Source organism: Astatotilapia calliptera, chromosome 18 (genome assembly GCF_900246225.1).
Source record: "Astatotilapia calliptera chromosome 18, fAstCal1.2, whole genome shotgun sequence".
In the NCBI taxonomy this organism is placed as follows: Eukaryota; Metazoa; Chordata; class Actinopteri; order Cichliformes; family Cichlidae; genus Astatotilapia; species Astatotilapia calliptera.
The window spans coordinates 32,539,208-32,551,860 of NC_039319.1; the positions used below are offsets into that span (position 1 = coordinate 32,539,208).

Consider the following 12,653-nt stretch of genomic DNA (forward strand, 5'->3'; position numbering starts at 1 on the left):
TAAGTAATAATTATTTGAACCTTTCTCAACTCTGCTGAATCTGTAAAACTTTGAAGTCAACCTTATATACTAAGATGAAAAAAGTACCTTTGTAGCAACCAATGAAAGTCTAGACCCTAACCTTCTACATTTCAAAATATACAGTTTCCAGATAATAGCAAATTTAACTAAATCTCTTAAAGATTATATTTTGTATTGTGTTTATTTAAAGTTCAATTTGGCTTTATTCTTGGACAGTGAAGGAGTAGCTTTTAAAAAATAAACTTCTTCATCTTTTACCGGCTTTGTTGCAGAGTGTCTGAAACAAGCTGTTTTAAGCCCCTCCTCTTTTAAATCAAATGGGTGGGGCTTCTATGCTCAGCCAGGGTGGGGCTTCTATGCTCAGCCAGAGCTAGGCTATTCACACTCTGACAAGGAGTAAACACAGGACCAGTTTAATCAATTCCAATACCGTCAACCTATGAAGGCAGCTTATGTAGGCGACAACATGATTTTTTAGATAAATCATCATCAATTTGCAAATTCTAAACACATTTTAATGAGCACTGTGATTTCCACAATATTTAGCTAACACAACAAAACATAACTTTCAGCTTTTGGTGTACTTTATAACTGGGTTTTTGTACAGAACACTTAGAGTTTGTTTGCAGTCTTATGAGTTTGTGGCTCATAGGGGTTACTTTTTCAAACACTGACCTAGAATTTTGTCCATACTTAATATGAACATCATTGAACAGCATGTACATGGAAGACAATCACAAAAAGCACAATTCCCTACTACAGCGAAAGTGCCTTTTCATCATGCACATCATTTTCGTGAGTCCAACTCACAACCCTGAAATGGATAAGCGGAAGTGAACGGATGGGTGTATATTTGATGACATTCTAATGGCCATGTGTTTATGAAAGACACAAAGAGTTAGGAATGATACAATAGTTTAACTTGTTTGTATAATTTTTCATATACGATATGACGTATTTTTATATAAATATTAAAATATAATTTGAAAAAAGTCTCTATATTTCTAATAGTTTTTGTTACAATAAGCAGGATCCGTTTTCAGATATTCTGGTTAAACTAAATACCTTGTAGCATATTTCGAGACATTAATAGTAAGAAAATTGTTTGACATCGGTTTTAATGGGAACCTTATTAAACGTGAACATACCGTGAGGTTTACTGGTAAAGCAAAAACAGTTGTGACATGATAAACCGCTCGGGACCTTTGCAGTGCCCAGTTAGGCTACTTTGATTGGCTGGCAAGCTGCAGTAAGCTGTGTGTAATGTTAAGTGTTCAACCTGGAGCCATTCTGCTCTCTCTCTCTCCCCTCTCCCTCCCCGCCCATCTGTCCCACTCCCACTTCAGGCTCAGGCTCGAGCGCAGTTAGTCCAGTTCTGATTGGGGCCGGTGTTGAGGTCCGTCGGTGCCATTCAGCTCACCGGCGACACGTCACACTGACCCGAGTTAAAGCAACCTTTTTTAAAAAATTATTATTATTATTTTAGCTTTTAATTCGTTTCTTTTACAACAATTATTTTAATACGAGTCTTCATAAAAAAAAATAACAAGTACACGAGATCTTTCTTTCTTTTTTAAGTTTGAGTACTTTTTTTTTCAAGCTAAACCGTTTTATGGACTCGTTTTTACCCGGACAATAAGCCTACTTTCTAGTGAAGTAATTTACTGCACCGTTTGATGCGTGGGTGTTTATTCATTCGTACTTGCTCCGCAATTTTTGGCTACAACTACCTGATAAAGACTAGTTTGTATACAGAGTCCTTCTTATCCTTAGCTGCTGTGCAGAAATGTGGCGCGGACTTTCACTGCTGATTTTCTGCTGTGCTGTAAGAAGCCTGGCGGTGGACGGAAGCATTCGGGAGAAGATGCTGCTAGCTGAAACCGACGAGCTGAGGCCGATTAAAGATGCCAACTCCACAAGCAAAGCAGAGGGTAGTCACCAGTTCCCGGAGAAAGCCACTCAGGGGAGAGTTCCACAGTTCCAACCCACTGTCGAGCCTCTGGAGGACGAGCTGGAAAACCAAGAGAATATAATAAGCCAGGTTTGTGAACTATAATGTGCGCCTTTTTATGATTAATTGTATTCTATGTTAAACTACACTGACAAAGAAGTTTATGTATATTCACATACTGCGAATGAGTTGGGAGAACAGAAATTCCTAGTTTTAATAATTAAGGCAGTTATCAAATTTAAAACGTTTCAAAAGTTAAAAGCACAAGATGATGTGCTGTTTGACCTATTTTTACATTTGACTGAACTGAAGTAAAGTTCTGCAAAGCCATGCTCTTTTATGCAAATTATAAAAACTAAAACTTCAATCCATGACCTGTGACCTGCTTAATTCTTCTTCCAGGAGACTTCAACTGAGTAACAGCAGTTAGTACCTCAGCAAAACTTTCCATCTACCTCACCAAGGGAAAACCACATGAGATCCCACAGCACTTGTGCTGTTAGGACTTACTTTGCTTTAAACAGTGAACCCTGAACCTCTCGTTTTCCATCTTGAGTTGGATTTCAGGGGTTGTTTCTGACACAGCGATTCCAAAAGTTTAACTATACGGGAAATTTCCTTTTACCTCATACTGTCATGGTAAATCAAGCCCAGAGCTGTGTGTGTGTGTGTGAGTGTACACTATGGTAAAAGTTTGCATCCCCCTGGTGGTTGGTTATGTAATATCCTCAAACTGTAAGTGGTCCAAACCAAAGAGGGCCTGTTTGTAAATGCCTATAGCTGTCTTCATTCCACACAGCTCACCACTGTTGCAGCTGCATATCGTCAGACATTTCAACTCTTTTTCTGATTTTAGTTCCTGCATTTCTGCTAAATAAATTATAATATAAGTATAGTATAATATACTATCAATTTTACATTCACTATTTATTCAGGTTTCCTGCTATCTGGCCTATATTGTGGAAAAAATATACTGAGAAAGACAACTTTCTGCCTCTGTTTCAGTTGCTGGGAGATTACGACAAAGTAAAAACAGTGTCTTCAGGGTCCGACTGTGTGTGTCGCTGTGTTGTTCGACCAATTAAGCGATCCGACTGCAGCCATGTCCATGAAAGTGACCTAAAATCACCATCTCGGGATTTTTACACTGTAGAGACAATTACCAAAGGAACAGACTGCAAGAAGTGTGTGTGCATGGCTCCACCTTCCGCTGTCAATCCCTGCGAGGGAGAGTACAGGTTTAAAAAACTACAGGAAGCGAGCAAAGATGACATCAAGGTAGAAACATATACATGTGTTCTGGTTACTGATGATACACTGTTAAGTTAGTTTTGAGCAGGAAGATGTTTAACTAATAATAATTAAAAAAAAAACAATTTCTTGATTTTGTTTAGCTGGCAACTATCATTGACTTGTTGGAAGTCTCTCTGTATGGAATGGACTTGTTAAAGCTCCATTCTGTTACCACCAAGCTACTGACCAGGGTGGACAACATAGAGAAGGTGAGTACATGTTGTCCAAAAATCACCTATTAAAAATCAAAACTGATAGTTTGTATACAGTACATACTCTTATGTAGAGCATGTATATATTTTTAATGCAGAAGCTTTGCAAAGGTAGACAGACCTGCTAACACAAACAAATGGTAAAACTAAACACTTTTGCTTCTTCATATCCTCTGTCAGCTTGCTCTTTGACTGTGCTTGGATGTTAAACTGTGCCATATCATATACTTTAGGGCAATACTAGTATACCAGTTATGTGCTCTAAACTCTTGACATTGTTGCAACTTCCCTTTACTTAAAATTTCCAAGGAAAACACGTTGGCTACTTTTGCGTTTACATTTGACTGTGTCACTACTATTGTACTATAATGCTGCAAGTAGCTCACTGGAAAAGAAGGATGGCAAATGCCCGTCACTCACTTACACTTGTAAAGTTTGTTGTCTGTGAGCCGCAAAAATCAACAAAATGTATTCATTTTTTTTTTAAATATCAGAAATATGATTGTTGGACATTTCCTTGAAATATGATACCCCTACATGGATGGCTGTACTGCAATACTGGAATAGCTTATTTTTACAATTAATTGAAAAAAAATATATAGTTGGTATTGTCTTTAAGCCATAGAAGTTTTACTATTAAAGAAATATTTCTGTGATTTTGTTTAGGGTCAGAGGCAGGGTACACAGGACTGAACCAGAGAGACAGATAACATTCATACTCACACTCTCTCCACTTTTAAGATTAGGCTTAAAACTTTCCTTTTTGATATGCATATAGTTAGGGCTGGATTAGGTGACCCTGAATCCTCCTTTAGTTATGCTGCAATAGGTGTAGGCTGCTGGTGGATTCCCATGATGCATTAAGTATTTCTTCTTCAGTCACCTTTCTCACTCACTATGTTTTAATAGACCTCTCCGCACTGAATCATACCTGTTATTAATCACTGGCCCTCTTCCACAGCATGCTTTTTATCCTGTCTTACTTCTCTCTCCCCAACCAGTGGCAGCAGATGGCCCCGCCCCTCCATGAGCCTGGTTCTGCCGGAGGTTTCTTCCTGTTAAAAGGGAGTTTTTCCTTCCCACTGTCGCTAAAGTGCTTGCTCATATGGGGTCCTATGATTGTTGGGTTTTTCTCTGTATTTATTATTGTAGGGTCTACCTTACAATAATAGATTGTAAGATAGTCGTCTTGATTGTAAGATAGTCGTCTTGACTGTTGTGATTTGGCGCTGTATAAATAAAATTGAATTGAATATCCAGACTTCTAAAAATATATATTTGTATATTCACAGAGTCCAGACTAAGTGCAAAGTGATGTCACCTGAAATAGTTGGTTGACCCTGCATGTGTCTTTTTCTGAACTCAAGGCATTCACACAAAATTTGACTGAAAGAATGAGAGAGAAAGAACGTGTAAAGGAAAGAGCGAGGGAAAAGGATAAAGAAAAAAAGATCCAGCCGAAAAAAAAGAAACTGAATGATGAGCGCTCAAGAGTTAAAAGTGGAGCAGCTCCCTACGTCCACAAGCAGGTAAAAACCTTGTGAAAATCTGCATCTTAACAGATCACAAGTCAAGACAAACTCTTGTCTGATTTTATGCTGTGCACTCTTCTAGAAGATTGCTATCATGCATAGATAGTCCCTCTTCATTATAAACGAGACTGAATTTTCTCTTACAGAAGAATTATGACAGCCAGCTGAAGACAAACCACCAGCAAGATGGTGTGGAGGAACAGAACCCAATCAGGAATCAGACAGAAACACGAAAGCCGATCAAAGAGAAGACAGAGCCAAAGCAGCAAATGAAAGACAAAAACACTGTTGTCATCAGGGGTGTGACCTTTTACAAGGCAGAGGAAGAGAGCTACAAGGAGGATAAGAAAGGCAAAGCACAGAACAGTAAGTCTATTGCATTGATCTGTAAAATCAATGCTTTCAAGTTATGTGCTAAAGGCTTTTTTAATTTAATCAAAGGTAAAAATTTATTTTAAAAATTACAGAGAAAGGCCCTTTCTTCTTTTATCTTGTCTTGTAGCTTCTGTAACCACAAAATCATCAGTGGATTTGCAGGTGTCTGAGCAGCTGCCACCTAACAGGCCTTCAAAAACTACCATAAAGCCAGACCTCAAAGACATACCTTTGACCAGATCTTCACCATCCCATCCACCAACAGCTCCCCCATCTACCAGCCAACAAACCATAACTGCAACCCAACCAGTTCGCTCCTCCACAACAACTCCAAACCCAACGGCAACTACCCAAAAATCCTTAACTACCAGAACTGCTATTCACCCCACTGCGCCTGTCAGCCAGTATACCACTTCACCCTCAGACACCAATATCACTCCACCTATTGGTGCAGCTCCCACCTCAGCGCCTCATTCAAGAACCAAAAGCCGCCTCAGCTGGACAGAGAGCCCCGCTGACCAACCAGTGGTTACCAAAAAGCCAGGTAGAGTAAGACTAATGAACCTATTCATTTCCATATGAAGCTAATAATGTTGATTATTTCATAAAAATGAAATGGTAACCTCCAGGGCTCCAGTGGCCACTTGAGGGAGATCTCACAAAATCCTGTGTTAAAATGCCTTCAGTTTCAGCTTCCCAGCCTGATAAAAAAAATGTGGTCTTGGTCTCTATCAATAGTTTCCCTTTTCAACATAACTGTTTAGTCTTATAGATATTAGACAGACAAAATAATTACTAGAAAGGTGTAATTATAGCATTTTGGCTGATCGGCGTATTGTAATACCTCATCTGGTAGTAGGTGTATCCTTACTGACACCTAATGTGTATTTTTACAGGAGTGTGTAAGGACACAGTAGCCAGCATCTCTGAACCGGTCCAGAAAAATACTTATGGCCTTAGTGATGGAGCCTGGATGAGAGATGCTCGTGGTCATGGGAACGTCATCTACCTCACTAGTGGTCACTATGGCAACAACCTACTGGAGTTCCGAGACATGGACACCTTCAAATTAGGTACAGAGGTTTGTGTTTGTGAAAAAAATTATCTTCTAATCTCAAACAGTGTCAGGTACCCTAATTAATCTCATAAAAGTTCTATCAATGTTTTAGCAATCAGAACAGATTCCACTGACAAATGCATTTCATATTTGAACGACAGAACAAACAGTGACATGAAGATCCGTAAAAGTAAAAAACCAGAAAAACAGGAAACAATATTTCACACACAATGGATGTGTTAGAAAAATATTCATGGATTAGAATCAGGTCCTTCAAGCTGAACACGAGTATGGTAAAATGCTATACACTTGTGAAATTCATTTTAGCACCTGTGTTTCAATATTACCAGGTCTAGGAGTTAAAGTTTAGATACTTAACAATCAAATGATCTTTATATTTAATCCTCTAAATCTTGGTTGCCAATTTCATTTTAAATGAGGTTTCATAAAGTACGTAAAAATAGTTTAAATTAATGGTTATTTGTGTAGTGCCAGTAGATAACAACAGTTGTTCCAAGTGCTTCATATTGTAAGGAAAGGCCCATGTAATAGACACTATTAGAGAGAACCCTGATGAGCATACGGCTCATTATGAGCTAGTATTTGGTGACGGTGGGAAGGAAGAACACCATTTTAACAAGAAGGGGCCTCCAGCAGAACCAGGCTCAGGAAAGGGCATTCATCTACCATAGCTGTCCCTTTGCAGTGATGTAAAACTGCCTTCGCCTTTGCATCTGGATGAAAAGTTAGCCTGAACATCATTTTGATGCACGAGCATGGATTATTTGTCTTCTCCTGGATATTGCAGGGATTTTCTGCCTTAGAAAATAAGGCTTCTCAATTTGGGGAAATTTTACAATGACAATTACTTAGCTCAATATCCTAATGACGATTACTTAATCACAAGGCTTTGACAAAAATCATATTTGTTGTTCTTCATTGGATGCTTGAAACCAAGATGTTTCTAAAAAGCTGAAATAGTTTTAAAAAATTTCTTGACAAAGACAAAGATCATCCACAGCCTGGAAACAAGTTTGTTTTTTAAAGGGTGTGGAGGCGGGTCTTTTAATTATAAGACAGTACAAATGAGAGGATAATTGTGAAACCAAATATGAAATATAAAATACAGTCTGATTTATTGCATAACATTATAAACAAAAATAATCTAGTCTCAACATTAGTGTTATTAGAAAACAAAATAAATTTTTAACCATTTGAAATACTGTTATTAATTAAGGTAAAAATCGTTGCAATGTTTATTAACCCAATTTCCCTCGGGATGAATAAAGTATGATCAATCAATCAATCAATCAATCAATCAATCAATCAATCAATCAATCAATCAATCAATCAGTTGCAGTAAAATATTTTCTCTACATGATGGACATATCTTAGTTTGATGATCATTAAGGTTGTGCATATCTATTTTCTGTGTGTCCTTCCTGTTCAGGTCAGACAAGTAATTCATACAAGCTACCTTACAGTTTCACTGGAACAGGCCATGTTGTGTTTAATGGAGCTTTCTACTATAATCGAGCCTTCAGCAGGGACGTTATCAGATATGACCTGAGGCACAGATATGTGGCTGCGTGGACCACACTGCACGATGCTTTACTGGAGGAGCAAATTCACAAGACACAGACTGAAGTAAGACTCATTACTTTCATTTTTAAATAACGGCCCAAGAAGTACTCCATAATGATTTAAACAAGAACATTTAGAAGTCTTTCAAGCATCATTAAAATTATGTGTGGGAACATTATAAATTACTAAACTGATCACTTTTGTGGTTTGTTTCTGTCAAGAGATGTATTCTAAGACGCTTCTTCAGCTGAGAATCAGAGAGGAGAAACACACAGTTTTACTTGCAGCAAGGGCAGTCACAGAGCACCCGCACGGGTCTTTATTTATATACATCAGTGGGTGTATGTTCCATACATTGGAATGTGGATGTGTATATGTTGGAATGTGGATGTTTATATGTGTGTGTGCGATTTTAGTGTGAAAATGACCATTAACAACAAGTCTCTGTTTTGTATAGTGTATCTGTTTCCAAAACAACAATGTCCACTAAGGTTAATTAGGATATTTTATTGATACACCAAATTAAAACAAGAAAGGGCAAAAATGAGACATCCAAAATTATTAGCCCCATGGCCATTAATAGTCATATACTGTACCCTTTCTGAGCCACAACTGACAACAATTTCTTAGAGTAGGTCATTACTAGGTTTGCACAGGTCTTCTGAGGGATTTTGGCCCATTCCTCCATTGCAAATTGTTCTAGCTCATCCAAATTGAATGGTTTCAATTTGGATGAGCTAGAACAATGCTTGGAGCAAGTGCTCCAAGCATGGACATTCACTTGGAGCACTTGCCACAGATTCTCAATAGGATTGAGGTCTGTGCTCTGTGCGGGCCACTCCAGGATCTTGGTTTTGGTACCCTTGAGGAACTGTTGGACTAATGTTGATGTATGCTTTGGGTCATTGCCTTGTTGGAAGACCCAGCGACAACCTAAGCCTAGACTATGAGCGGATTTCTGCATTTTCTCTTTCAAAATGTCAACATAATTTATTTTTTCATGATGCCATGCAACCAAACAAGACTCCCTGTGCCTGAAAACAGCCTCACAGCAGGATGTTCCCAACTGTGTTCCTGGGGTTGAAGGCCTGTGCCTTTCTTTGCCAAACATAAGCAACAACTATGTGCTGAAACAGTTCCAGTTTAGTCTCATCAGATCAAAGCACTTCCAAAACTGATCTTTACCTTACAAATGTTCATTGGCAAACCTCAGTCGGACTGTGATGTGCAGCTCTTTGAGTAAAAGTGTTCTTCTGGGATGATGCCCCTGAAGTTCACCATGATAAATAGCCGTCACAACTGTGTTCTTTGAAACATCAACTCCAGAAGAAGCCAGGTCGGTAACAATCGTCTTGGCAGGTGTTCCTTGCTGACATCTGTGTCTATTTTCGTCTCCAGGGTTCTTGAAATCTTGAACTTACGGCCACGGCCAGGTTTGTTTCTTACAGAATTTGTCTCCTTGGACTTGGCAATGATGCAACATACAGCAGTTCTAGACACTGTGAATTGCTTGGAAATGGCATGTAGCCTTCCCCCTTATCATGAGCCTCTACTATCTTTTTTTCTGAGCTCCAGAATTATTTCCTTTATCTTTGGCATGGCCAGTAACAGTAGTTCTTCTCATGCCCTGTTCCTTGAACCCTTTTTATGCCAATTGAATGTTGTTAGGAAGCCAGTTGACTGCACAGATGTGGTTTCAAAGCTGACTGGTTAATTACTCTAGGCGTTTTGAAAGCAAACATTCACATGGGGCTAATATTTTTGACCTCCCCATTTTTTATTATATTTGATATGAAGCAAACCTAAAAAGGTATTTTATATTACAAAATGTACCGAAAGCTACTAAATCGCACTGGTGAATGTTTGAATGTATCAAGTTTCATCAATGCTGCAAACGTTGGGCAAAAGTTTAGCAAAATGTTCCAAAATTCCTGGGGGGCTAATAATTTTGGCCTCAACTGTAGTTAGAAAGAAAAGTCAGCCAGTCAGGCTCTCTTTAAACTCTTTAAAATCTCTTTAAAGATTCTCCAAATCTGTTTTTGATCTCCACCAGCAAGGACTACCTTAATCTACCTTAATCTGCTGTCTGGAGAGCTAAGAACAGTATGTAAACAGCTGCCTGCTGCAGATGAATAACTGCAGTGGGAATGAAAATTCCCACTGCAGTCAGTAAAATTCTAGGTTCTAAAACCAAAACAACAACCTGAAAGATTGCAGTCTAAAATTATTTTAAGATGCAAAAGTCATACAAACTTGAGCTTGTGTATTTTGCAGGTTGAGTTTGCGGTAGATGAGTCCGGCCTGTGGCTGCTTTACCCTGCTTTGGACACAGAGGGCTTCCACCAGGAAGTTATCCTGCTAATCCACCTCCACCCTCGAGACCTTCAGCCAATACAGACCTTTCGCACAGGTCTCAGAAGAGGTCGTTACGGTAACAGCTTCTTGGTATGTGGTGTGCTTTATGCAGTGGATAGTATGGAGCGTCGCTATGCAAACGTGACCTACGCATTTGACACTCACACGCTTACGCACACAGTGCCAAGCCTGGCGTTCACAAACATGCATGCACATAACTCCCAGCTGGCTTATTGTCCACTGGACAAGAAACTGTACTCATGGGATAATGGTCATCAGATGATGTATGATGTCATTTTTGCTTATTTAGAATAATGGGCAGATGGTTAGATGAATATTTGGCAATTTAGTTTGTCCAGTGAGTCAAAACAAAGCCGAGGATGGAAGAAATATGAAAACTGAACAGATATTCCGTCTGTGTTTTGTTTCGAAAAGACTGTGGATAAATTAAACACTGTGTGGTCACTGGGTTGCTGCTCTGATGTGCACGCACTTAAGTCAGTAACTGTCGGACACAGCACTTGCAGACAAGAAAAGCAGAATTGTATTGTATCTTGGGTGACATGAAGAAGAAGATACTTTTTCCTGGCAGCAGTGTTTCAAACAATCCATACTAGTTCAATTGTTTTCTTATTTCACTGTCATGAACTGTAACATTTAACATACTAATTAGGGCTTGTAGATTCTGAGATGTAGCTCTTTGGTTGCAATTTCTCTGAGCACTGTATGATCTGACCTTAGGGGGAATTGCTGGGATGTTAACTTCTGGGACAATTGGCAAATGTCTTGAATATTTTCCACATCAATAATCTTTCTCACCGTAGAGTGACTTCATTTTGTTTGGAAATGGTCTTATAACCTTTTCTGGGCAAAATGATTTATCAGAAGCAACAATTGTTTTGGTTATAGTGGATGTGGAAACAGTAAGGGACTGTAAGTTGGGCAGAGGTTTATATTTACTCATAATGACCATGAATGTTATGGTAATTTGGGGCTTTTCAAGATGTCTTTGAACTGCTCTTTTTACAGAGTGGAATGATTGTACAACATACATCTTTAATGACTTAAAAGAGAAAAAAAAACAAGAAATAGGTCAACAAGTTTAAATTTATTTTGAACTTTCTTTAATCTACACAGAGTCAAAATTACACAAATCAGCCTCAAATACAGCAAATACAGCTTTTCAAATTCTTTGCTTAATGAAAGCAGATTTGCATATGATATGCCCCATGTAACCAGTATAACCAGTGATTTTTTTTTTTCAGATTTTGTATTGAAGTAATTGCCTGTTATTTTCTTTGTGATAAAATTTTTATTGTTTGTCCTTTTAATGTATTTCCCATTGTTGATAGAAGTGGTAAAATAATTTTTAACTTGTCTGGGTTTTTTTTTTTTTTTACAACCAAAATAGGACAAGGGCAAGAATTTTGACTGCTTAACTAGGAGTTTGTACATTTATAATAAAACGATTCAAACGTTTTTCAGTGTCATTGACTCACTTTTCTCCTTCTCTGTGTGCCTCTGTATCCTGTTGTGGGCATTATTTGTGAGGTATGATTAAATTTTCCTGGAAGCAGCAGAGCCACTGGAAGGAACACAGGATGGAAAATAAACCCTGGGCCAGATGCTGTTGAACTTCAAACTGGAAATGCTCGGGACACACATCAGACCTGCTACATGTTAGAGAAACACACATGGGTACAAACAGGGTGATGCACTGCTCACTGCCGCTGTTCTTCCAATCTGGTTCATTTCAGCCAGCTCTTTATCTCTGCTCTACAGTCTTACCAGCTGAAAAAGTATGTGTGTGCACAGCAAAGTTGTAACAAGAAAGAAATGAAATTTAGAAAAAAAAATTGCTTGAAAAACGTTAAAGATAAGTGAATGACATTAAGTCCAAGCTGATTTCAAATGCATAAATTCTGAGCAGGAATATTCCACTAAAACTCAGTGGAACATCAGTGGAGATGACATCAAAAGTTATATAACCATCATGTTGATGTGGTGGTGGAGTGTGTGTGGTAAGTGACCACTGAGCAGGATGCAGAAGAAAGACGCCCATACACATACACTACAGACTTGCCAAACTGAGTGAATGCGTTAGTGTGTGTGTGTTCTGTACCACTTTGAATGACTTGTTCTAAACGCCTGAAAGCAAGGAGACCACACAAATAGACACACACTCACAGTAGAAGTCATATGCTAAGGATGCTCTCTTCTGACAGAGTAGTCTTTAAACATGCAATGCATAATGTCTAGTTTAAAGATAACAG

General features: G+C 38.5%; 1 protein-coding gene across 1 annotated transcript; it reads left to right on the plus strand.

Annotated features, from left to right (window-relative positions):
* Nucleotides 1-1,405: 1,405 nt before the first annotated feature.
* olfml2bb (olfactomedin-like 2Bb) lies at nt 1,406-11,733 on the plus strand. Its single transcript, XM_026150461.1, has 9 exons — nt 1,406-2,062; nt 2,978-3,250; nt 3,367-3,474; nt 4,845-5,006; nt 5,156-5,375; nt 5,512-5,928; nt 6,281-6,457; nt 7,892-8,088; nt 10,300-11,733. The coding sequence occupies exons 1-9, from the start codon at nt 1,808-1,810 to the stop codon at nt 10,693-10,695; spliced, it is 2,205 nt and encodes a 734-aa protein (XP_026006246.1). The 5' UTR covers nt 1,406-1,807; the 3' UTR covers nt 10,696-11,733.
* Nucleotides 11,734-12,653: the final 920 nt, after the last annotated feature.

What these genes read in the sequence shown, in the direction of transcription:
- olfml2bb (XM_026150461.1), top strand. Translation starts at nt 1,808, where the DNA reads ATGTGGCGCGGACTTTCACTGCTGATTTTCTGCTGTGCTGTAAGAAGC. An exon ending in CTCCCTACGTCCACAAGCAG is followed by an intron (nt 5,007 to 5,155) that starts GTAAAAACCTTG and finishes TTTCTCTTACAG; the next exon opens with AAGAATTATGACAGCCAGCT. An exon ending in TTCACAAGACACAGACTGAA is followed by an intron (nt 8,089 to 10,299) that starts GTAAGACTCATT and finishes TGTATTTTGCAG; the next exon opens with GTTGAGTTTGCGGTAGATGA.